Source organism: Bidens hawaiensis, unplaced genomic scaffold (genome assembly GCF_021521415.1).
Source record: "Bidens hawaiensis isolate Kalapana, Puna unplaced genomic scaffold, B.hawaiensis_p1.1 tig00016205_1, whole genome shotgun sequence".
NCBI classification, from domain to species: domain Eukaryota; kingdom Viridiplantae; phylum Streptophyta; class Magnoliopsida; order Asterales; family Asteraceae; genus Bidens; species Bidens hawaiensis.
This window is the reverse complement of record NW_027492478.1, coordinates 117517-142866: the sequence shown is the minus strand read 5'-3', so window position 1 is coordinate 142866 and position 25350 is coordinate 117517. Positions and strand designations below refer to the sequence as shown.

Sequence of the window (25350 nt, the reverse complement as noted above, 5' to 3'; positions counted from 1 at the left end):
GAAACTTGATGATAGGTCAAGAAAACTCGTTTATCTCGGGTCGGAGACGGGTTCAAAAGCATACCGTCTCTTCGATCTGAACACCCGGAAAATTGTTGTTAGTCGGGACGTTGTGTTTGACGAAAACAAAGGGTGGAATTGGGTAAAGAAAGTCGAGAAGAATGACTACTAGCCGGGTATGTTTTCTATTGTTTGGGGGGGAGTGCGGTTGACAATGGATCTGGTCAAATCAAACCCACTATTGAAGAAACGTCTAGAAGCAACCCGGGTAGCCCAATCTCTTAACCTACATCATCAGTTCAACCTGAGTCCAACGACTCAACCGAACCAAGTCATATCGGGCCTAATTCCTCAACCCTCTCTCAAGTTCAGTCAAAGAGTAATGGGTCACAGGTCCATTCGGGTGAAAACGAGGCCCAAACAGGTCTAAGACGTTCAACCCGAGTCTCGGTTTTACCAAGAAGACTACAAGAAGATTATGTGTTACATATTGACTCTGACTATGAACAATTACTTCTTGCAGCAAGTGGTGAACCGAGTAGCTATTTTGAGTCTAAGTCGAACCAAGAATGGGTTCGTTCTATGAATACCGAGATCGATTCGATAAACAAGAATAAAACATGGAAGTTAGTTGAACTTCCAAAGGGTGCAAAATGTATCGGGTTGAAATGGGTGTTCAAAATCAAACGAAATGCGGATGGAACGATAAACAAGTATAAAGCTCGGTTGGTTGCAAAGGGTTACGTGCAACAACCCGGGATTAACTTTGATGATGTTTTCGCTCCGATAGCCCGAATCGAGACCGTTCGGCTACTAATCGCATTGGCTGCATCTAACGGGTGGGAAATCCGCCATCTTGATGTAAAGACGGCATTTCTACATGGTGAATTGAAAGAAGTTGTGTTCGTTTCTCAACCCGAAGGATACGAGAAAAAAGGCGAGGAGGCAAAAGTTTACAAGTTGTCAAAGGCCTTGTACGGGTTAAGGCAAGCTCCCCGAGCTTGGAACACAAAGCTCGATAACATCCTACGAGACATGAAGTTTCAAAAATGTTCCAGGGAACAATCGGTTTACCGAAAGACGGATGGGAAACATTTTTTGATCGTAGCCGTGTATGTGGATGATTTATTTGTGATAGGTACAAGCACGAGTATGATTTCCGATTTCAAAAAGGGTATGGCGACCAAGTTTGAGATGTCGGATCTCGGGAAGTTGACCTACTATCTCGGAATCGAAGTAGTCTAACAAGAGGACGGGATAGTAATTACACAAGAAGGATACGCCAAAAGGATTCTAAAGGAGACATGTATGCAAAACTGTAATTCGTCTCAAGTCCCGATGGATCATGGTGTGAAATACTCAAAAGCCGAGAATGAAGTCGAACTCGATGCAACCGAGTATCGAAAGGTAGTGGGTTGCTTACGGTATTTATTACACACTCGTCCGGATATGGCGTACTCTGTGGGTATTGTTAGTCGATATATGCAAAGCCCACGAGAATCTCATGGTATGGCAATATGACACCTATTGAGATATTTGAAGAAAACGATGAGTTACGGGATCAAGTACGGGAAGAACGGGTCTAAACGACTTGTAGGTTATAGTTATAGTAGTCATAATATAGATGAGGATGATGGTTGAAGTACCACTGGCCACGTGTTTTGTTACGGGCAATCTCCAATTACACGGTGCTCACAAAAGCAAGCGACAGTTGCACTCTCGTCGTGTGAAGCCGAGTACATGGCGGCTTCAGCAGCCACATGTCAAGTTGTATGGCTCCGAGATTTGTTGAGTGAGTTGACTGGAGAAGCATTGCAGAAAGTTATGTTGAAAGTTGATAACACGTCCGTAATAGCCCTTGTGAAAAATCCGGTTTTTCACAACCGAACAAAGCATATAAAGTCTCGCTTTCATTTTATCCGAGATTGCTACAACGACGGAGAGGTCGATGTTGAGCACATTAGCGGGAAAGAGCAACGGGCTGATATCCTCACTAAGGCACTCGCAAGAATCAAGTTCACGGATATGCGCGAGTTACTTGGAGTTGTAGACCTTTCTAATCCGAATCAAAAATTAGGGGGGTGAATGTTGGATTAATTTCTATTCCGGGTCACAAGTCGGTGAACCGGGCCTAAGAGGTTTTAACAAGTCGGTTAAAGTCTAAGGGGTATTATGAAACATTTCATATGCTTGGTGGCCAAGTTCACCTTGTTGGCCAAGTTGACCTTGTTGCCCAAGTTCACCTTGGTGGCCAAGTTGAGTGGTGACCACATATTATGCTTGGTGACCAAGTTGGGTTACTAGTATAAATAAATGTACAAAGTTAGTGTTAAATACAACAACAACAACAACAAACACAACAATCACCACCATCACTACCAAAGTTATTGTAATCAGCCTTTTGAGTTATATTTTCTGGTTATAATATAAGTCGGTTATTTATAAGTTGTGCGTTAATTATCGTTTATCATTCTTGATTAACCATATATATATATATTGGAAAAACATTGAAGTTTTATATTTTTTAAAGAGAGAACCATATAAACATAGAGTTAATATCTATATACAAATTTATTAATATAGTTTCTTTTGATATTTGCTAAAAGATGAATGTTTTTTATTTATTTTTTTTATATAGAAACGGTTTGGCTTGAATTCATTTTTAGCCATCACCATCATCATCCATCCAAAATAGAATACAAAAACTACAAGTAGGCACTAGGCCGCCTTGAAAGAACTAATGTGTGTTCATGCATACATAAGATATTCAATGTATAAAGAGAATATGCCAATTTTGCGCGATAAAAGGCCGTCTGATATGTTCATTAGAACTCGTTAAATGTTTAATAAATTATGAGTTTCTCTAAGAAAAACTCGAGTTTAACCAATAAATTATAGTTCGTAGTAGTAGTAGATAAGAGAATTTTATTATAATCGTCCGACTTCTGGTTGTAGTCAGTAGTGAAGAGAATTCTATTATGACGATCACGGAATAACAAGTTATCTACTAATTTTCCACTTAGTATTTGTCTTAGAAACGTAAAGTACAATTCATAGTATGATTGAATCATATGTCTCATCCATTAAGAAAGAAATTATTATTAGTGTTGAATGTATCAATTGCTTTCTGTTCATATATCATATTAAGCTACATACATGATACATAGGATAAGACCCTTTTTATTTATGGTTCCACTTGCTCACAAGTCATAATTTTGACATAAGCCGCCTCAATATATAAATTCTTTTAAGGCTTTCTTGCCCATTATATAAAGGGCTATATGTTACAATGTTACATAACCAAACATGTCTTCAATGGCTCCTCTACTTATTATTTTTGGTCTTCTTGCTGCATTCATAGATACAACAGGTTAACATCAATCTATCTCATCTTATTAGGGGTGCTATGTAAATTTTGCAATTTCGATTAGTTTTTTAAAATGGTTGATGGACGTAGGTTATGTGTTGATCGACGTTATTTTCTTGTAACTTAACCCTTGTAGAGTTAGCGTTATAAAAAGTTTAATAGCATTTGAAAATTTTATCATTGTTTATGTACAAATGTTATGGGGTGTTTGGGATTCCTTGTTTAACTTTCTTATTATTTATATAAGTCATAAGTTATAAGTTACAAAATTGTAACTTATGACTTATCCACTCACAAAGTTTAACTTCTCAAACACCTTATAACTTACAAGTTATAAGTCATAAGAAGATAAAAATAGGTAATCCCAAACACCCCCTATAAAGAGTCACACATCGATATTCATGAAAACTAAACAACTTTCAAGTCTCATCTTATACTTTATATATACAACTCACAAAACTAAGAAATGATCGAAATGAATAAAGATTGTTTATCTATGTAGAATCACAAGTTGGAGTATGCTATGGAATGATGGGTAACAATTTCCCATCCGCGACACAAGTCATAAGTTTATACAACTCAAACAACATAAGGCGAATGAGACTCTATGATCCTAGCCAAGCCGCTCTACAAGCATTGAGTGGATCCAACATTGAGGTGATGGTAGGGATCCCGAATTCAGATCTACAATATGTTGCTGCAAGCCGCGACAATTCATTCGAATGGGTTTGGAGAAACATTATGAGCTATCCAAGTGTCAAATTTCGTTACATAGCAGTTGGAAACGAGGTTAAGCCGTCTGATAGCACGTTGGCTCCGTTGGTGCACCCTGCTTTGACCAACATTAATGAAGTCGTCGCGTTTTATGGCCTCAAGGATCAAATCAAAGTTTCAACTTCGATTGACACGTCTTTTATCGGGGTCAGTTATCCTCCATCACAAGGTGCATTCAGGGATGATGCTAGGGCTTACATTGACCCGATCATCGGGTTCCTAGTTGCGGTCAACGCGCCATTGTTGGTCAATATCTATCCATATTTCAGATATATTTTTCATCCTAGATTATCACAATTTATTACAACTATATGATGTTTATAGAATTTTTTAAAATGATATGACCCAATATATAATATACACCATGTTGGCCAAAGTGGTGGCTCATACCTATTGACATAAAATATAAAAAGAAACTAAAGTCAAAATTGAGAATATTGAATGTGATTGTGAACAGACCTTATTGAATAATTTGAACGATTAAGTTACCTTCAAGTTCGTCTCATTTAGTTTTTGTTATTTAGTTATGCCGGAAATCCGACTGACATATCACTAGCCTATGCGACGTTTACTTCTCCTGGAACCATAGTACAAGATGGAGCAAATGGATACCAAAACCTTTTTGACGCAATACTAGATGCAACGTACTCGGCGTTAGAGCGAGCCGGAGGTTCCTCATTGGAAATTGTGGTATCAGAAACCGGATGGCCATCAGCTGGTGCATTTGCAGCAACATTTGACAATGCACGCACATACTACACAAATATGGTTGCACATGTGCCACGTGGTACGCCTAAGAGGCCGGGAAGAGCCATAGAGACATACTTGTTTGCTATGTTCGATGAGAACAACAAGGAACCTCAACTTGAGAAAAACTTTGGAGTGTTCTATCCGAATCAGCAAGCAAAGTATAACCTTAATTTCAATTCAATCCAAAAAGGATACGAATCGATTTAGACTTGCTTTCTTGAAATGCTTAAAGTCTATTTTGTACAATAATTTTTAAAATTTTCATGCTTAATGTATCTACTTGTAATCTTGGTTTAATAATACATATGTTTGCAAATGTTTTCGTGTGTTGTCCTTTGTTAATGCTTGTAGACCAAAATGTACGAACCATTGAAGTGGTTGGACACTTGGAGTCTTGGACTGTTATAAAATAAACATAGAAGCCCAAACCATTAGTAGTGTTATTGGGCCTGGAACATGGAAAATTACATTTATAAACGTTAAACAATATAGTCCGGTTGTCTCCTAAGTCCTAAGACTTAAGCCCTCGACGCCGTTGAAGGGGGGGGGTTCTACTTGTTAGAGTTTCCGTCTATAAAGAGGTTTTTAAGTCAGAGCTAAAACGCTAAATAACTTGGACGATTGAAATCCCGTCGCATGTAGAGTTAGAAAAAAATATTGTTAAAAATGTACACAACTTCTATAAACTATAAATAAAGTCAAACATCACTTTATTATTATTATAGATTAATATACCGTTTCATTCTACTTGCATTATAACGGATTTAAACTGGTTAAAGTTTTCACTAATTATCATAAAACAAAAATACTTTTTTATAAAATAAAGCTAATTATAAAAGAAACTATAATAACATATAGAATTAATTTGTAATAAGATTATGGCTAAAAATCATTAAATTTTACACGCTTTAATCTTTTTGAAACATGATTAATTTTCTTAAAAACAATCACAAAATCATCATGTCATAATTAGGATTATTTTGATAAAACTCTATAAAATATCCAAATATTTAATAAACATTTAATGCCAAATCAAAAAGTGACAAAAAGTTTAAGATATTAATTAATCATATTATCAAAAAGATTTCAAATATTAATTGATTAATTAATATATCAACATATTTAAATTAACTCAAGTTCCAACTAATTTTTTTTTAAAAAAAGAAGCTAAAATATTTAATTTTTTGAATGTTAAAGTAAATAAAGTAAGTGAATATTCTAAAGTATACAAAGATATGGAGTTAATTATATTAATAATATTACCATTTAAAAAACTTAATATGAACGTTTTACTATGGGTAAAAACCCATAAATCTTTAACTATAAATATAACACTATTGTTTCTCAAAGTGCACACACTTATTATTATACGTTGTGATCGTTACATCTCTCTCGATTCTACATTGTCGCTAAAACCCTAAGGTTTGTTGTTCTTTCATAGCTCTTGATATATCGATTATACACACACACACATACACATATATCATAGAGTATATGTACTAATCTATCGATTGCAATGCGGACTGATTAAACGTTGGTTGCGTTAGTGTTGTAGAATGTATTTCGGGGTGTGCATGAAACCGAGGAAAAAATAACCGATGGGTTTGTTTTATGTTCTTGTGGAAACTGAACCGTAACCTACGGTTTAGTTTTGGTTTTGCATGTATTAGGGTTAGGGTTTTGCATGTAAAAACTGAAAAAATAGACCTGAAAATAAAAGAAGCGAAAAGCAGACCAGAAACAAAAACTGACGATTTGGTTTTATGTTTTTGTAAAAACTGAAGATACGGTTCGGTTTTGGTTTTGTATGTAAAAAAACTGAAAAAGCATAACCGAATTTCTAGACTTTTTTTATTTTTTAAATTTATATGTTAAGTGATTTATATGAATTTAATGAATATGTAAGTCAAATATTTTAAACCTAATGTATAATAATCAATTAGTTATTACTTAACGAAGTGATTTAAGCTCAAATAAATTATTTTTGACCAATTTTTTTCCACCAAGCTCGAATGGCAAAATCGAAAACCAAAAGCAAAAACTGAAACCAAACGGTTTTCTAATAATCAAAAACCAAAGTTTCGAGTTTTGGTTCGTTTTTTTCCCAAGGGTATGATGTGGTTATTTTTACCGAGATTGGATTATTAATTGCTTAAACATATTTAAAAATTTCAAGTTTAATGGTTTTTCCCACTATGTTTTTTATATTAACTGAGAAAACTGCATGCTTTATTGAAATCATAATTACTAGAACTAGTTCTTATATGCAAAAAACACTAATAGATTTTGACTATTCTACTGATTGTCAATATGCAGTTACTGAATATTGATATCACAACATCAGAAGTGATGGCTAAAGAGGTTGGGTTCAGTTCGAGTTCATCGGTTTCTGATGGCAGCGACGCAAACACTCCAGGATCTCACTGCAGTCGCCGGTAAACTTCTTGAGTTAACTTTGACCATGACTTAATAGTTAATGTATTGTGAATTTATGACACTGACACGAACCTAACACGAAATTTGCATGTTTGGGTCAGTTTCGGGTCAAACCAGTGTTTAACTAAACGGATCGGATTGGCCCGTTTAACCCATTTGTTATTTATTTTATTTCTTTTAAATATATTTTGTGTAATAAATAAAATTGGTTGGGTATCTTATGTAAAAAGTTAAAATTAAAAATGAAATTGACATAATATTATTTTATAATCTAAATGTATACGTGATCGAATTTCGGGTCAACCCGTGAATATGCGGGTCGTATTTGGTTCATGTGTCATACGCTATTTTTGGGTTCAGGTTTGGGTCAAATTTTTGGGTTTGTGTTGGGTGGGACCCGCCAACCTGCAAACACGACCCGTTTGACTCCACTGATGGTTTACCCAAGTTAGTAAATTGATCACTATTATATATTATTTAACTAGTATTGTGTTTTGTTAATCCTATTATAGATTACTGATGTACATTCTCTTTGTTTGTGTTTGTAGAAGCAGCGGTCAAACTAAACGTCCATCGCAAGCAGGCTGGACCGCTGAAGAGGTTTGTTTATGGCTTATGCAGTCTTCTTGCAGTTAGGGGTGTAAACAAGCTAAGCCGCTCGTGAGGCACTCGAGATTGGCTCGCAAAAAGCTTGAATTGAGCCGAGCTCGAATCTAAACATAAGCTTGTATAGTAAACAAGCTTGAGCCTGAGCTTCACTTATCAAGCTTGAGCCAGCTCGAGAGCCTAAACGGGCCTAAAAGTTATCAAACATTTGTTTGATAATAAAAATATATGAAATTATGATAGAAACAACTAAATAATATATATCATTTATGTATAAAACTATAATTAAAAACATATATAGAAAGATAACTTTAAAATATAAAAAAAATTAATAAATAATTAACTAACGGAGCCTGAGCTTGAATACTCATGAGTCGAGTTCGAGCTTTAATAATATACTCGAAACGAGCCGAGCTTTAGCTTGAGCTCTCTATATGTTAAACAAGCCGAGCTCGAGTCTTGTTGAGCTCAAGCTCAGCTCGGCTCGTTTACACCACTATAGTTGCAGTCAAAATATATGTTTGTTTTTTTTATTAATCTTTTGGCTGCAAAGGTAAGATACTAATATTACATATATTTTGCATTGCAGGACACTATGTTAGCCTCACAAGTGAAGAAATACAGTGGTAAAAACTGGAAGAAAATAGGTATCATTTTACTTACATATTTATAATATGCAACCAAATTAATACCATTTATTTAAAACTTTTTATCTTATATTCTGTTTTTTTTTATTTCTTGTGCAGCTGAACTTATTCCAGGAAGAACAGACACGCAATGCCTGCATCGTTGGCAAAAGGTTCTTAATCCGGATGTCGTTAAAGGACCTTGGACCAAAGAGGTATCTTGTCGCATGTTTGTTAACTTTTATGTTTAATTAATTAGTTAATAATAACTTTATTTATATATTTCTTTTCAGGAGGATGATTGTATCAGACAGTTGGTTGGAATCCATGGCTGCAAGAAATGGTCGTTTATCGCACGACATTTGCCTGGTCGAATTGGCAAACAATGCCGCGAAAGGTATTAACTAATAACTAAAAAAATATTATTATGAAATTATTCACATTTTCATTCTTAATTCATTTGATGATTTATACATATTATATGTATTTTCAGGTGGTACAATCATATAGATCCATCGATCAAGAAAGATGCGTGGACGGATGATGAAGAATCGACTCTTGCGTATTACCATGAGATATACGGTAACAAATGGGCTGAAATTGCTCGATTCTTACCTGGAAGGTAAAAATATTATCTTTTTTTTATAGTAAAATATAGTGTTTACATCAAGACAGAATTCTTTATGAATTATTAATTAATTTATTCTTTTTTCTTGACAGGACCGACAATGCAATTAAGAATCACTGGAATGGTTCAAAGAAGAGTTTCGATCTAAACTCGCCACCTACGACCAAAAAGAGAAGCATAGAAATATCAAACACAAGTTCGACGGATGTGGACCTTGGAAACACTCAACCCGACGTTGACTGTCCAGGGTTCACCAGATATTCAAAAGTCCACATAGTTGAACCACCAACAACCGAACCGGATAACTTGTTTTTAAGTCTTGGAACACCTGGTTCCACTAGTCACAACCCACCAAAACTCAAGAACTTGCTCAACGTGTTGGAAAATAGTGGGTCCGGATCGAACGATTTTAGGCGGTCAAACGGTCAAACTTCTTGTCGTAGCCCTCTTGATCTTACGCTAGGGTTGTCATCAATTAACCGTGGTTCATCATACTCTCGGCTACCTCAACCATTTTCAGGAAGACGTTTGGTCTACATGTTTGATGCCGAGTGGGACCCGACAAGGGTCAGTTATCCCGTTACTTCATTAAAAGAGAACGTGACGCTGACGCTTTGAAATGAGACGTGTTGAAATAGTCATATCGATGGATCTTAGTTCCTATAGCAAAAGTTGATATCTTCTAATTAGTGGCACTTGTTATGTGAATAATTATGTTTTTGCCTGTTTTGTAATTGCAGAGATGGTGTCTATAATAGATTATTATTATTATTATTATTATTATTATTATTATTATTATGGTTTTAATGATTATGATAGTTTATTTATCCTTATCTTTAGAAAACAAAGGTTTAATTGGTTCTAGTGGGCATGTTTTGTATTTTAGTAATATATTTGGCCTGTGGGACCCACTCTAAGTATCCTATCATCTTATCCACTTTTTTTGGCATGTGTACCTTTCCAAGTTTGTATATATATCTTAATACACTGTTTTTGAATAAAATATAAAATCTGTTAATTAGTTTTTTTTTTTTTGAATGTTAATGCTTTCCTCCTACTATTTACATTAAACCGCTATTGTCAGGGATCGAACCCTGGACCTCTCACCCAAAGGCCAAAGCCTTTACCATCCCACCAAAATGGAGATGGCCTATTAATTAGTGTATGGGCCTTTTTTATCTATAAGCATGTCTAGTTACATGAAAAAAATCAATAACATCTTATCATTCACCAACAAACTTTTCCATTAATGCATATATATCCTTATATTTTTTTTTTAACGACCAACTAAGTAACGTCGGATATTCCGTACACGGCTCTTATTGGCTAAAGGTAGCCCGAGCCAGCCACTAGTCCGGACGGACGGAGCCCCTAGCGGTCCACCTATTGAGGGATTCACCGGATAAAACCCGACCCTCACGCCCGCCAAATGACACGACAGGGTAAAACCGAGTAAGATCAGGACTCGAACCCTGGCAAGGAAGAGTCATCCCTCATATATCCCATATAAATTGGTGATAGTGAAGTTTGACCCCCTACATCTCACTAGTAAAGTGAGTGTTCTACCATTGAGCCACATCCAATTTTTCTTATATTAACATATCTGAATGAATATAATAAACTTTAAATTGTTACAACTTTTTAAAAAGTTTATATTGTTCTAAAAGTTTATATTTCTTTACACTTATTTTAAAAATACTATTTATTATAAATAAAGGTAAACTGAAATTTATGTGTTCGGCCACGTCATCCAAAACTACTCACGGACATGGGTTTCATCACCAAAACCTTTCTAGATTGACAGACTCGTTCTACACTTGAAAATGTTGTTTTCAAGGTCTCGTCTCTTTAATTAAGGAAAATTGGATTTTAATAATCCCAACTTAATGCAGTTGGCCAATAATAATTCCAACTTTGAAAATAGTTGTCACTGATCCCAACTTTCACACTATTTGTTTTCATTGGACCTCCGTTAAAAAAAAATTAACGACGTTAAGTTTTTTCCAAATTTCAAACTGATATTTTAGGGTTTTTGTTCGGAATGAGGATACGAGTCGATGATGTAAAACTTACCATCAAACGGTGGGTCCAAATGACTAAATGATGCTTCAAATCCGATGTTTAAACTTTTAATTAACAAAAATTAAACTGTTTAAAGCGTCATGTCGAGTTAAGTTTTACATAAGTCGATTCATATTCTCATTCTGATCAAAAGCCCTAAAATATCAATCTAAAATTTGAAACAAACTTAACGTCGTTAAATTTTTTTTAATGGAGGTCTAATGAAAACAAATAGTGTGAAAGTTGGGACCAGTGACAGCTATTTTTAAAGTTGGGATTATTATCGGCCAACTGCACTAAATTGGGATTATTAAAATCCAATTTTCCTTTAATTAATCACTTAAGCTCTGATACATACCAGCGAGCTATTACGTTTTTTTAAAGGATGGTTGTTTCCAAACGCACAACCCTGGCTATCCGGTAATGTTGATTAGTGACCGTTTATGAAATATTTATGAAATGTTGTATTGGTGTTTAACTAATTAATATTAATATTAATAATATACAAAACATTGGATAAGGTGCGATCATATCATGCATATGATTGAAATCTGAGATGTCGTATACGTCTTGCGAAAGAAAGAATATTCCTAAAAGCGGGTGAGAGTTTGTTTTAAATATCAACAATTAATCTATTAAGGTGCTGTTTGTTTTTGCAGACATAAACTGTCTGCAAGCTGATTTCATCTGTTTTCATGTCTGCAACTGAAGATGTGGTCTGAAGATCTGCAAGCTGAAAATATAAGACTGTTTGTTTTTATAAGCTGATACTGTCTGCATAACTGTCAAACTTATCTCACAAGATAGAAGTCATTTATTCAAGTTACATCTAGTTTTTAGTCTTTGCTTGCCATGCCGATTTGGTTTTGGTGGGTGGTGGAAGGTGGTGGTGGTGGATGGTGGTAGTGGCGGCGGACGGTGGGTAGTGGCGGTGGATGGTGGTGGTGGACAATGGGTGGTGGTGATGGATGGTTTTGGTTGGTGGTGGACGGTGGTGGTGATGGATGGTGGTGGTGGTGGGTGATGGATGGTGGTGGTGGCGGTGATGGATGGTGGTGGTGGTGATGGATGGTGGTGGTGATGGATGGTGGGTGGTGGACGGTGGTGGTGATGGATGGTGGTGGTGGTGGCGGACGGTGGTGGTGATGGATGGTGGGTGGTGGACGGTGGTGGTGATGGATGGTGGGTGGTGGACGGTGGTGGTGGCGGTGATGGATGGTGGTGGTGGTGGCGGTGATGGATGGTGGTGGTGGTGGGTGATGGATGGTGGTGGTGGCGGTGATGGATGGTGGTGGTGGTGGCGGACGGTGGTGGTGATGGATGGTGGGTGGTGGACGGTGGTGGTGATGGATGGTGGGTGGTGGACGGTGGTGGTGGCGGTGGATGGTGGTGGACGGTGGCGGCGGGGTACGGGGGTGGTGGTGGCGGCGTACGGTGGGTGGTGGTGTTGGCGGACGGTGGTAGGAGCAGTGGATGAGAGGGTGGCTGCAAAGGTTTTTTTGTGAAGATGTTTTAAGCAAGATTTCCTTGCTTTTCTTTTAAGATGAAAGAAGATAACTTCAGATCTGTTTTAAGAAAAAAAACAAACAGTCTTCAAGGGTAATGTCTGCGCGCCTGCAGACATTAGCTCCCTTGAAGATGTTTGAAGAAAAAACAAACACCCAGAGTAAAACTTATAGAAATAATGTTTTGAATATGCAACAAACTTTTAACAGGAAAATATAGGGAAATTAGAATATGAATTCATCTCTTAATTTGTTTGGGTCATGAAATTTGTTAAAATTTTTAATGCGTTTGTCTGGCAATTGACTTGAGATTAATTTAAAAAAATCATATATTTAAGAAATCTAGCAATAATTCCAAAATTTAATAGAATTCAACCCAAAAATAAATGAGATCTCGATTATTCACCGTCAACGCTACCCCATGTCCCAACCATCACCACCCCCAACAATTGCGCTCACCACCACGAGTGGTGATAGCTGGGGTTATAGTGGCGATGTGGGGCGGCCATGACCGGTGACCGTCGGTAGAGGCTATAGCATCTATACGTTCTAGTATTGTTTCGTTACATTCCGGTACTCGTTGATATTAATTGTGTTCTAGTTCATGTACATTTACGATCTTGACCTGTACAGTGGATGTTGGTATGCGTGCGCTTCTAATATATGTCCAGTACTAATACATAAATCAATACGTTCACAATTTCCTATATACAACTAACTTTCTTTAATTCCTTTAATTCAACTTTCGTTTCACTGAAAAGTCAATTCAAGTAAACTCTTATAAAAACTTTTAATGAACGTCCGTAACTATGTTATTTCTTACATTCTTTTTTTTTTTATTTAACGCCAAATGAATATTCCAGATGATCTCCTGTCTAAATTAATTATATCATGATACATTCGTTTTTCGATCTGAGAAAAACTATTATTTAAGGCCAATGCTCGTGAACATTCTCTCGAAGGCATGACTGTGCTGTGAGATAAAACACGTTCAGTTCAATGATCCAACTAATTAATGTCACCTACTAGCTCGTTTAGTGTGATGCCTCTAAAACTAAATATTGGGGTCAAAAATCGAACATGTGTTACATGAAACACTAAGTAGGTATATAAACAAACCAAACGAACACAAATAAGGGCATAATCATGTTCGTTCATTTAGCTTTAAACTAACATGAACACTTAATCGAACACATATTTTGTGTTCTTGTTCGTTTATTTAAAAAATGAACTTGTTCATATTCGTTTGTTTAAATTCTAAATGAACAGTTCACGAACATAAATGAACAAATATAAGACCACTAACTAGATAACTATTCAAGTTAATATTTACTTATTTTCTATTAATGACATAAATGAATGAACAAAACACATGTTTATGTTCGTTTGCTTAATTAAATGAACACACTTTTTTTTGTTAATGTTCGTTCGTTTATTAAATAATAAGCATAAACGAACTTTTTATTAAACGATTTACGAAAAATTCACCAAACGTCAGGTTCACTTACAGGCATAACAGCAAGTCTTTTTATTACCCGTCCACCACCGGCTCATCTAATATTTCTTACATTCAAAAAGGTTAATCAGTAACAATCTGTAACCGCCTAACCAAATCAGTTACAATTTCTAACGACCTCTTTACCCACCCACTCCACTATAAATACCCCCACACTCTATCCTTCGCGCTTATCCCAAAACAAACAAACTCTCTCTCTACATTCTCACATACACACAGTCACACACTAGTAAGCAAGCATTCATTCTGTAACAAACTCTTAGCGATGACGTCATCGATTCTGGTGACCGGTGGTGCTGGATTCATCGGCACACACACTGTGGTGCAACTGCTGCATCAAGGATTCAAGGTTACTGCCATCGATAACCTTGATAACTCCGTTCTGGAAGCTGTTGATCGAGTTAGAGATCTCGTCGGGCCTCAGCTCTCTCTTAATCTTCAGTTTCATGTGGTATACTTCCTGAACTTGCTGTTTTTGTAATCATTTTATTATCGGAGATCTAATTTGCGTTGTTTAGGCTTAATTATAGTTGATTATGTGCGTTTTACTGATAATTATTAATTTCATGTGGTATTGTCACTCAACTTGCTGGTTTTGATACGATTTTGTACGGAATTTGATGATTAATGTGAGATTTTAGAATCGGAAGTTGAATTTGAGATGCGTGAATTGTATAATTGCTGTTTACTACTTCGGAGCAATAGTTTTCGTTGTTTAGGCTTAATTATAGCTGATTATGTGTGTATTACTGCTAATATTCAGTTTATATCTCGTTCACTTGCTGTTTTTCATTCATTTTGTACGGAATTTGATTATTAATTTGAGATTTTAGAATCGGAAGTTGAATTTGAGATGCGTGAATTGAATAATTGATGTTTACTGATTCGGAGCACTAATTTGCGTTGTTTAGGCTTAATTATAGTTGATTATGTGTGTATTACTGGTAATATTCAGTTTCATGTGGTGTATCTCGTTCACTTGCTGTTTTTGATTGATTTTGTACGGAATTTGATGATTAATGTGAGGTCTTAGAATCGGAAGTTGAATTTGAGATGCGTGAATTGAATAATTGATGTTTACTGATTCGGAGCAATAATTTGCGTTGTTTACTCTGTCTTTAGGCTTAATTATAGTTGATTTTGTACTGATTTGGATGAAAAATGTGAGATCTATAGAGGTTTTAGTATCGGAAGTTGAATTTGAGATGCGTTAACTGCTATTTACTGATTTGAAGCCCTAATATGCGTTGTTTATACTTAGTTATAGTTGATTCTCTGTGTTTTGCTCATAATCTTCAGTTTCATTCTGATTTTGTACGGAATTTGATGAGTAATGCGAGATTTGTAGAGGTTTTGGTACTGGAAGTTGAATTTGAGATGTGTTAATTGCTGTTTACTGATTTGAAGCCCTAATTTGCGTTGTTTAGGCTTAATTATTGTTGATTATGTGTGTTTCACTGATAATATTGGATTTCATGTGGTATAGTTCATAGACTTGCTGGTTTTGATATGATTTTGTACGGAATTTGATGATTAATGTGAGGTTTTAGAATCTCAAGTTGAATTTGAGATGCGTGAATTGAATAATTGATGTTTACTGATTCGGAGAAATGATTTTCATTGTATACTGTGTGTTTAGGCTTAATTATAGTTGATTATGTGTGTATTACTGGTAATATTCAGTTTCATGTGGTATATCTCGTTCACTTGCTGTTTTTGATTGATTTTGTATGGAATTTGATGATTAATGTGAGGTTTAGAATCGGAAGTTGAATTTGAGATGCGTGAATTGAATAATTGATTTTTACTGATTCGGAGCAATAATTTCCGTTGTTTAACGTGTGTTTAGGCTTAATTAGAGTTGATTCTCTGTGTTTTACACATAATCTTCTGTTTCATGTGGTATATCTCGTTCACTTGCTGTTATTGATCTGATTTTGGAACCGGAAGTTGAATTTGAGAAGTGTGAATTGAAGAATTGCTGTTTTACTAATTCGGAGCCCTAATTTGCGTTGTTTAACGTGTGTTAAGGCTTAATTTATTGTTGATTCTGTGTGTTTAGGCTTAATTATGGTTGATTATCTGTATTTTATTAATACTCTCCAATTTCATATGGTATAGTTTCTGAACTTGCTGTTTTTGATTTATTTTGTACTGATTTTGATGATTAATGTGAGATTTGTAGAGGTTTTAGAACCATAAGTTCAATTTGAGACGCGTGAATTGAATAAATGCTATTTACTAGTTCGGAGGCCTAATTTGCAGTGTTTATTGTGTGATTTATAGAGTTTATAGTTGATTCTGTGTGTTTTACTGGTGATCTGAACGTATTACATGTCAGTGACCTAAGCTCCAACAACTTCTCTTTTAATTCATAACCGATTGAATTCTTATGTTATTTGATTTGAACTCTTACTGTATTTGTGTAATCTAGTGATTATACATGTTGTCTTATTGAATACCAGTTTAACCTGTTCTATATAGTTTACACCATCAGCGAATGATAGTACTTCTCTATAATATGAATTGAATTTGGTTGCAGGGTGATATCAGGAATAAGGAGGATCTGGAGAAGTTGTTTTCTCAGAATAAGTATGTTAATTTTCATATAAAACTGTTTAGTGCTTTTACCATTTACATATGGTTATTTAATCCCTAAAATTGATCTTTAATTATCTGTAGGTTTGATGCTGTGATTCACTTTGCTGGACTCAAAGCTGTGGCTGAAAGTATGGCTCATCCGTTTCGTTACTTTGATAACAATTTGATTGGATCAATTACTCTGTACCAAGTCATGGCCAAGTACAACTGCAAGAAGGTCCGTCTTCAATCTGTAAATGGTTCAAATTCATAAATCTGTTGCTGTAACCCTAATCGGGATCTTCATTGTTTCTGTGCAGTTGGTTTTCTCTTCTTCTGCTACTGTTTATGGACAGCCCAAGAGAATTCCATGTGTTGAGGACTTTGAATTGAAGGCAATGAATCCATATGGGCGCACAAAGGTACTATTAACCTGTTTTATTTACTTAACTGCAGTTGCATAAGCTTGAGATATAATATTAACCTCTCTTTTTGTCTTGATTAGTTGTTTCTTGAAGAGATTGCTCGAGATATTCACACTGCAGATCCCGAGTGGAAAATAATCTTGCTGAGGTACTTTAACCCTGTTGGAGCTCATGAAAGTGGTAAACTCGGTGAAGATCCGATTGGCATCCCAAATAATCTCATGCCTTATATCCAGCAAGTTGCTGTTGGTAGATTACCAGAGTTGAATGTTTATGGTCATGATTACCCGACAAACGATGGCACTGCGGTATGCAATATCGAATTGAAAATAACTTTATTAAATATTAATAATGTGATATAATTTGTTATGATTGATGATAACAGGTTCGTGACTACATCCATGTGATGGATTTAGCTGATGGTCATGTTACCGCTCTTCAAAAGCTGTTCACTAACGAAGATATAGGTCAGCAACAACTGTTATATTATACAAATGGTTATACTTCATTACTTCATCACCTAAACTTATTTTATGTTGACATATATCATGTTCTTTAGGCTGTTTTGCGTGTAACCTTGGGACCGGTCGTGGGACCTCTGTTCTCGAAATGGTGACTGCTTTTGAGAAAGCATCTGGAAAGGTCATCATAACTTTAACCATCTCTATGTCACATTCCATTATAATAGTTGTACAATCTGTATCACTAACAAACTACTATTTTCAGAAAATCCCTATTAAATTCTGCCCGAGAAGGCCCGGAGATGCAACTGAAGTTTATGCATCTACTGAATTAGCTGCACGTGAGCTTAACTGGAAGTACGTAATTAAATGCCTTTTTCATTCTATATTATTCCAATTTTTCGGGTAAATATTAACATCATCTGACTAATGACGAACTTGTTGTGTGTTTGTTTAGGGCCAAATATGGCATTGATGAGATGTGCAGGGATCAGTGGAACTGGGCGAAACAGAACCCGTGGGGATACAAGAAACCGCCAACCAAATGATACACAAGGGTATAATATCTCGTTATCGTGTAGTTGCAAGTTCCACTGAATAATATTGTTTCTGTTTTTTAGCATGAATTGTGAAAACATATGGTTACTTTGTGAATTGTGAATATGGTTTTAGCAATGTTGAAAGTCAAGTCAAGAATGTGTGGTGCATTAGTAATGAGAAATTACCATCAGCTTTTCTGGTTTTAAGTCTTTCTTTATCATGGTCTATTAATGTTGCATTAAGCTAGTTAACTATTAACTTAGTTTTATTGTGGTTTGGAATACACATATGGTTTTTGATAGTTTACGGTTTGGCTCATGGTTTGGAACTTGAAACCGACCGTGTAAACCAAACCGATCCTTAACATTTAGCAAGTAAAATGACTGTATTATCTTTATAACCTCAATATTGTTAATTATTTAATGCAAAATATGTTTTTGAAAACAATCGGTTTAAAACCACCAAAACCGGACCATCTAGACCTTTCAAACAACCGAGACAGCTTCGGCTTTCTTTTTCGAAACCATGGTATGTGGTCTGCACATAATATAGTGTAATTTCTAATAACTTTTAAGTCATAATATCAGTGTTAAATATGGAATAGTATATGTTACTTAAAATTGAATGTTAATGGTGCTTAATTGCTCACATAATATTTGTGCAATTTGTCAAGAGATTACCTATTTGTGGTAATTGCCTATGTCCCATCATTAGTGTTAATCCAATAAAAAAGGTAAAAGATTAACATCCACTTTAAACATATTTCGTAACTTGTAAAACCATTTCACATTAGCAGATCATATCAAGATCCACCATTATCTCACCGAGAGCATTACCACCACCACCACAAACCACCACCTACAACCACCCAATGGCCACCGAACAACAAGTCTCATGGTCGGACTCATTCTCCGTAGCCCAAACCGCCATCCAATCCTTGTCCAGCATCATCTCCTCCATCCCACCGCACGTTTCGTCCTCCGACTCACCCGCATTCTCCCTCCTCAATGACCCTGATCTCGCCTCGCAAATATCCGAACACCTTCGCCAGCCCGACTCGGGTGCCGGGTACAACCAGCTATGCCGCTGGCTCTACGACACGTTCCACACCTCCAAACCCGACCTCCAGCTCGTCGTCCTGCGCTTCCTCCCCATCATAGCTGGGGTTTACCTTTCGCGGATTCCGCAAAGGAAACCCCTGGCCGGGTTCGAAGCGTTTTGCTGGCAATATACGCCAGCGAAACCGCTTCACGGAACGGGCAGGCGATCACGATAAACATCTCGGATCTCTCGCACCCGAGTGTTTACCATGAAAGCAGCCCGTACCGGACCACGTCAACCGAGCTTAACTTGGTTGTCGTGTCCCCCGCGTTGGAGCCTCAAGGCACCATCCGGTCCACCAAACGTGCACGAATTATTGGGGTGGCACTCGAGCTTTACCATAGCAAGATCATTGATATACCAGCTCAATCTAAGCTCGATTTTTGTGAGTTTTGCGTCGTGTGGGCGGGCCAAGACGGAGAGTACTTCAAAGATTTCCCAAATGAGGGTAAAATAGAAGATGATCAAATAAAAGGAAAAGAAAGTGAAATGAAAAATGAAGATGGGAGATGTTACAACCAATGTTAAGGATACTAGGACATTGTTTGATGGGTATCAATAAGAACAAAAACAAAGAACTGCATGAGGCTGCATGTCGCGCGTGCAGGAGTCTGTATGCGCGGGCATTGCATGATATTAACCCGAAGGCGATTTTGGCAGTCGGGAGTCTCCTTAAGCTTATTAATATCCAGAAAACTAGTGTTGATCATACCGAGTTACCCGTTACCAAAGTCATCAATCTTTGATAAGTTTTAGCTCTACTAATAAAAAAGGATGTGCATTTCTTGAAATTAGCTTGATTCTGGTTTGTGAACATCCAATATTTGTGTAATTTTTACTCTCAAGTAGTGAATAATTTTTATACTGATTGTTTGTTATATTGTTGATTGATTATATGGTTACTGTATTTTCAATCACAAGCACACATTTCTGCATTCCTTTTTGAAAATATATATAAAGAAAAAGACCATTACACATCTTAACGGATATGAAAAGCGAAATCATTTGTACCTACGTTGCGATGACATGACAGCACTTTTCACTCACATGGATTAGACCGTGAGACTACATATAACACATAGTCACATATCCATAGTAGTTTAGAGTTTAATCTTTATTAATCTAAAACACGAAAATATTTTTATCAACTAATGTATTTTGTATTTTATATAGAAAGCTAAAAGTACATGAAATAAACAATAGAAAAATATTAAAAAGAAAAAAGATTTAGACACCTTGTGAGACCATGACACGTCTTAATGAGTAACGACAATTTTCACACATATAATGAGACCATTACACATACCATTACTATAGTTTACGCTTTTATAATCAAAATATTCATTAAGTCGTAATGGATCTTGTGCATAGCGTTGTTCACGAGACACCACCACTATATATAAGCATTATGTCATGGCAACAAAAAAGCGTACATGCTATATGTGTTTGTTATCAGTCACATCAATTATTTCTTAGTTAGACAAAATATCATACAACATATTTAAATTGCCCATGTGACAGTTTAGTATATTAATTTTTGTTTTATGCAGTTAATCCAAATTAAGGAAACTAAGATACTTTTATTTTTATTTTTTTCTTCTTTCTTTTTTTTTTCTTATAAATTGGATCTTGTGTTTGAAAGCAACATCTACCCTTTAACCAAATTCATATTTGTATTTGTGTTGTTAGACCAAGTCATTCCTCTTGAAAGTTAAAACCGTGTTTCATAGCAAATCACATTCAAAATGTTGATATTTTTTTTCTTCTCACAATTTCTTGGTAAACTATAATTTTGACTTTATCAACAACAATTATAATATAATAGAAATCAACAAATTTTTCACACAAACATTTAAAATTGTTCATCTATCTTAAGATTACAATTAAACTATTTAAATAAGACAACTTAATCTCACAAATCATTTTCCCAAATCAAACAAACAAAAAGTTAATCATAACTTAATAATCACATTTATCCACTAAAACTATAATAATACTTTTATTCCATCTGATTTACTGTGGGTTTGTGGGGCATGTTAGTAGGACGTCTAATGGTGTTGTACCCCATTTATATCACTAATCATCTTCGGCAAAGTTCTCATCGGAATCCCAATCGCCACCCGACCAAAGTTCACCTCCGGCAACCTTCGCACATCCGAACCACCTTTCATTCGAAAAATCGAACTATCCAACTTCACCATCACATTAACAACACCATGACCTTTGGAACCATCTTTCTTCCTCAACCTATAACTCAACCGCCTCACCGGCGACATCCCATCGACGATATCCGCCACCGGAATCCCACACCACCCTAACAACCTAGGACCCAATAAAAACCGGTTGGTGTATAAATATAAATAAATGCATGAACATTTATTATAGAAAAATTTAGTAGCATCAATAATATTGGAAAGATCAAACTTGTCACCCCAAGAGGGATTTACACCACCTTCATGGTCCACTGTGGCTATGGTGACCACCGGTGGGAGGGGTGGTGGATGAAAGGTTGGAGGTTATTAGAAAAGAAAGATGGTGTTTTAAGGCCTTGGGCTGATATTATAGTGATCTCCATTGATAAGAATTTATTAATGGTAGCCTGGTTGCTCTTTTGAAAAGAGGTCATGTGCCTGGTTGTTCAAAGAAGAAAAACCAATGGGTGGTGGAGATATATATGGGAGGTGCTTGGAGAGTGAGTAAGTAGTTTCCTTTTTTAGTGGATGGTGTTGATGTGTTTCAGTGTCAAACTTGTGGATAGTCTCCATTTTGGAAGTTTCATATGAAGTGTTTTTAATTTTAATAAAATATTTTGTTTCATATGAAGTTTCCTATTTTGGGTTGGGCTGCTCAACTATTACTGGATCTAGCTGGGCCTAGATTTTCAGAGTGGCACTCATAAAATCCGATTTGGGCCCGCCAATCCGGTTTATAACACGGTCTCACTAAACCAAAAAAATCCGGTTTAGCTCAAACTGGTTAGGTTCCGACCCAACCCGCTAGTTGGTTTGCCGGTTTGTAGTCTCGTTCTTTCTAATATGTCCGGACCCTACCCGATTTTAAAAACATGCCAAAAAATCTGGTTTTATTTTGTCCCAATCTGGTTTCATCGGGTTTAACAATCTTGCCTTCAAACCGTTTTAAAACCTTATTTGGTTTCTTCCAAACCAGTTTTGACAGTGCCTTGACCAACCCAGACTAGTTTTAAACCCAAATATGGGCTCATGATTTACCACTATTTCATATTTTTCATTTGCTTATGTAGTTTGTTTATGTGCATTTGTTTACATTAATTTATGTTCATTAATTTACGTTTGTTTAAGATACTCATTTAAGTATTTAGGACTTTACAACTTGGTTTAGTTTTATGAAATCAAAATATCATGTATAGCAATTTAATCTAGTTTTAATAATTTTGGCATTGTTTTAAGTTTACGTATAGCAATTTAATCTAGTTGCTTATGTTAGTTTGTTTATGTGCATTTGTTTAAATTAATATGTTGTCCATTTGTGTTCGTAAACCATATGTTTAAATTATTAACAAACAAACACAAATATGAACACATTCATTTCTTAACTAATGGTTCGCTGAGTACTCCTATGACCGATCTGTCACCCAACCAATGTTCATGCCCGATTAAAGTTAAACGAACGAACACAAACATGTCCCGTCCATGTTTGCTCTATTCATTTACATGCCTCGAATTCATGTCGTGGAATTGGCAAGCAATCAATATCAATATGAGTAATATGACAACTTGACAAGTGAGAGTGAGGTAACATATAACTACTTTAAATACACACATTGGTGTTTCAGAGCCATTTGTGAGGCTTGTTAAAAAAGCAAGACTTAAAGATACACCAACATTTATCAAATTATAATCAAATCAAACATTAACATAAATACATTTTTTTTCCCTTCATGAAGTAAATAATAATAATAATAATAATAATAATATTAATAATAATGTAGCTGCTGCCGAGCGTTGAACTCGTGACCTCTACTTCCACATTCCATCATCAGCTCAGCTTCACACACTTCATAAAAACCAATCATCCAAAACACTAACTTTGAACAAATCTTGTAATTTACAAAACTTATATTCAGCTTCTTAAACAATTTTCATCACTTCAAACAATATTCAAAATCATAACTTATAAATTAATCAAAATAATTCGTCTTCGAATTTTTTGATCATCACAATCACAATTTGTTCTTCATGAATTCATCATCATCATCATTGATTCATCAATTCCAGCTCCAATTTTAATTACCACCGCGACCGCCTATTGTAAACCTCACCTTCTTCCTTTTCTCCGGCAGCTTACTGATCTCCTTAACTAATTCTACCGCACCAGAATTCACCTCCGATTCAGTTTCACCTTCAACCGTTATCTCTCCGGCACCAGCGAGCTTGGGAAACTCCGGCAGCCACATCGGTATGTGTCTCAATTTCACACTCTCGTTGCCAAAACACGGCGGATTTGGCCGGAGCTCAATCCGTCGGCGAGGCAACGGCTTCGCAAACGGAATCTCATAACTGTAACGAACGAATCTCATTACATCACGAAGAATCGACGAGTCACTGAGATTACATAACCGTCTATTAATAACATCCGAGTTGCCGTCAAATCCGACGTCATAATGGACGTCATCGAGTGCGCGGATGACGTCATAGAGGTTACACTCCGTACGGCCGGTGAAATTAGCGAAGGTAGAAGCTGACTTAGCTAACGATTGGATATACGTCACTGTGATAGAAGCTAGGATTTCGAGAGCTGACGATTGAGCGCGTTTGTATCCGATGGAAGTGCAGATTTGTGCCATGGCGAGTTTCACGGCGGCGGTGTGGAGGTCCGGTGGTGGCGATGATGATGACGTGGCGGTGTGTGATTCAGAGGATGAAGCTTTGAGCTTCTTCTTCTTCGACTTCATCTTCATCGTTGAGTGGTTGTTTTGAAACCCTAGCTTGTTTAATCTGTTTTGTTAGAAGTTTGTTTCCCTCTGAAACTGTTATTGGGCTTGGGTTGTTAGATGGGCTTAATTTGCTAAAAAAATGGGTCTGATTGAAGCAAGTTTTTGTTTTAGGTTTTGACTTATGAGTTTAGTTGTTTATTGTAATGAAACTTTGGGCTTAAGTCAGTCCAGCCCAATTAGGAAATAATTAACCTGAAATTAGAGGTGCAACAATCGGGTTATTCAAATACCTGGTTCCGGGTATGACCGGGTATTGGAAAATGGTATTGGCCATACCGGGGTCGGGGTCGGGGTCGGGGTCAAGTATTGTATTAAAAAGCATACTGTATGCATCGAGTTCGAGTCGTGTATAAAACGGGTATTTTAAAACCAGGTAGTTGAGTACCCTAAATTTGGGTATTGAAAAAACCGTATTTTCAGGTTTTCCCCCGGTATTTTTCGAGTATATATTGGGTTTTTAAGGCTCTGCACTTATTGGTGGTATTTTCAATTATTTTTCGGCATCGATCGGGTATTTGGAAAACCCAGTTTCGATGTTAAAAAACCCGGTTCCGGCATTTCGGGTATGGAACCAGTTCTAGTTTTCTGGTATTACCGGGTACAAACCGGGTCAGGTTCCGGCTACAGGTTTTAGTACTGAAATGCATACTTGGGTCGGGTATGAATTTTGGTAGTAAAAACTCGGGTATAAAAAACCTGCTTCTGGGTTTTTTGGGGTTCGATTCCGAATTTTGGTTTTTGTGCACCGCTACCTAAAACTAGGCCATAACCAACACAACTGAGCATTACAAGTATACAACAAAAAAATGTCTACTAGGTGACATGATTTTCAACGGAGTTAACACGAATGCAAATAAAGTGTGGCCGAAGTAAAGGTTCTCACTTTCCTATGGTGGTGTCTAGATTAAAGAAAAATAGGGCCTATTGAGAGAAATGGTGCAGATTTGATTGATCTTTATGTCTCATTGTACCTTGTTTTTGTTTTTTGGCTTCTAGTTT

The 25350-nt window shown here is 36.2% G+C and overlaps 4 protein-coding genes and 2 pseudogenes across 4 annotated transcripts; 4 read left to right on the top strand and 2 right to left on the bottom strand.

Moving 5' to 3' along the window:
* The first annotated feature begins 3202 nt into the window (after positions 1-3202).
* On the top strand, positions 3203-5152 carry LOC143550978 (lichenase-like). The gene is made up of 3 exons (XM_077041521.1): positions 3203-3370; positions 3870-4405; positions 4661-5152. Exons 1-3 carry the CDS (start codon positions 3307-3309, stop codon positions 5096-5098), a joined length of 1038 nt encoding a protein of 345 aa, XP_076897636.1. The 5' UTR covers positions 3203-3306; the 3' UTR covers positions 5099-5152.
* A 1965-nt stretch (positions 5153-7117) lies between these two features.
* LOC143550976 (uncharacterized) lies at positions 7118-9900 on the top strand. Its single transcript, XM_077041519.1, has 7 exons — positions 7118-7326; positions 7876-7927; positions 8523-8580; positions 8680-8774; positions 8853-8956; positions 9053-9181; positions 9280-9900. The coding sequence occupies exons 1-7, from the start codon at positions 7202-7204 to the stop codon at positions 9803-9805; spliced, it is 1089 nt and encodes a 362-aa protein (XP_076897634.1). The 5' UTR covers positions 7118-7201; the 3' UTR covers positions 9806-9900.
* A 4504-nt stretch (positions 9901-14404) lies between these two features.
* On the top strand, positions 14405-18410 carry LOC143550974 (bifunctional UDP-glucose 4-epimerase and UDP-xylose 4-epimerase 1-like). Its single transcript, XM_077041518.1, has 9 exons — positions 14405-14720; positions 16812-16861; positions 16952-17087; positions 17170-17271; positions 17355-17582; positions 17660-17741; positions 17834-17916; positions 18001-18092; positions 18193-18410. Exons 1-9 carry the CDS (start codon positions 14535-14537, stop codon positions 18281-18283), a joined length of 1050 nt encoding a protein of 349 aa, XP_076897633.1. The 5' UTR covers positions 14405-14534; the 3' UTR covers positions 18284-18410.
* A 736-nt stretch (positions 18411-19146) lies between these two features.
* LOC143550954 (uncharacterized) lies at positions 19147-20254 on the top strand (annotated as a pseudogene).
* A 931-nt stretch (positions 20255-21185) lies between these two features.
* On the bottom strand, positions 21186-21951 carry LOC143550962 (BON1-associated protein 2-like; annotated as a pseudogene).
* Positions 21952-23640: 1689 nt separating this feature from the next.
* Positions 23641-24315, bottom strand: LOC143550953 (transcription initiation factor TFIID subunit 8-like). Its single transcript, XM_077041500.1, has one exon. It carries the CDS (start codon positions 24313-24315, stop codon positions 23641-23643), a length of 675 nt encoding a protein of 224 aa, XP_076897615.1.
* Positions 24316-25350: the final 1035 nt, after the last annotated feature.

Coding starts and splice junctions, on each gene's coding strand:
- LOC143550978 (XM_077041521.1), top strand. CDS start 3,307: ATGTCTTCAATGGCTCCTCTACTTATTATTTTTGGTCTTCTTGCTGCA. Junction 3,371..3,869: donor TGCATTCATAGATACAACAG/GTTAACATCAAT, acceptor TTATCTATGTAG/AATCACAAGTTGGAGTATGC. Junction 4,406..4,660: donor TGGTCAATATCTATCCATAT/TTCAGATATATT, acceptor TAGTTTTTGTTA/TTTAGTTATGCCGGAAATCC.
- LOC143550976 (XM_077041519.1), top strand. CDS start 7,202: ATGCAGTTACTGAATATTGATATCACAACATCAGAAGTGATGGCTAAA. Junction 7,327..7,875: donor GGATCTCACTGCAGTCGCCG/GTAAACTTCTTG, acceptor TTGTGTTTGTAG/AAGCAGCGGTCAAACTAAAC. Junction 8,581..8,679: donor TAAAAACTGGAAGAAAATAG/GTATCATTTTAC, acceptor TTTCTTGTGCAG/CTGAACTTATTCCAGGAAGA.
- LOC143550974 (XM_077041518.1), top strand. CDS start 14,535: ATGACGTCATCGATTCTGGTGACCGGTGGTGCTGGATTCATCGGCACA. Junction 17,742..17,833: donor GTTCACTAACGAAGATATAG/GTCAGCAACAAC, acceptor CATGTTCTTTAG/GCTGTTTTGCGTGTAACCTT. Junction 18,093..18,192: donor GCACGTGAGCTTAACTGGAA/GTACGTAATTAA, acceptor GTGTTTGTTTAG/GGCCAAATATGGCATTGATG.
- LOC143550953 (XM_077041500.1), bottom strand. CDS start 24,315: ATGAAGATGAAGTCGAAGAAGAAGAAGCTCAAAGCTTCATCCTCTGAA.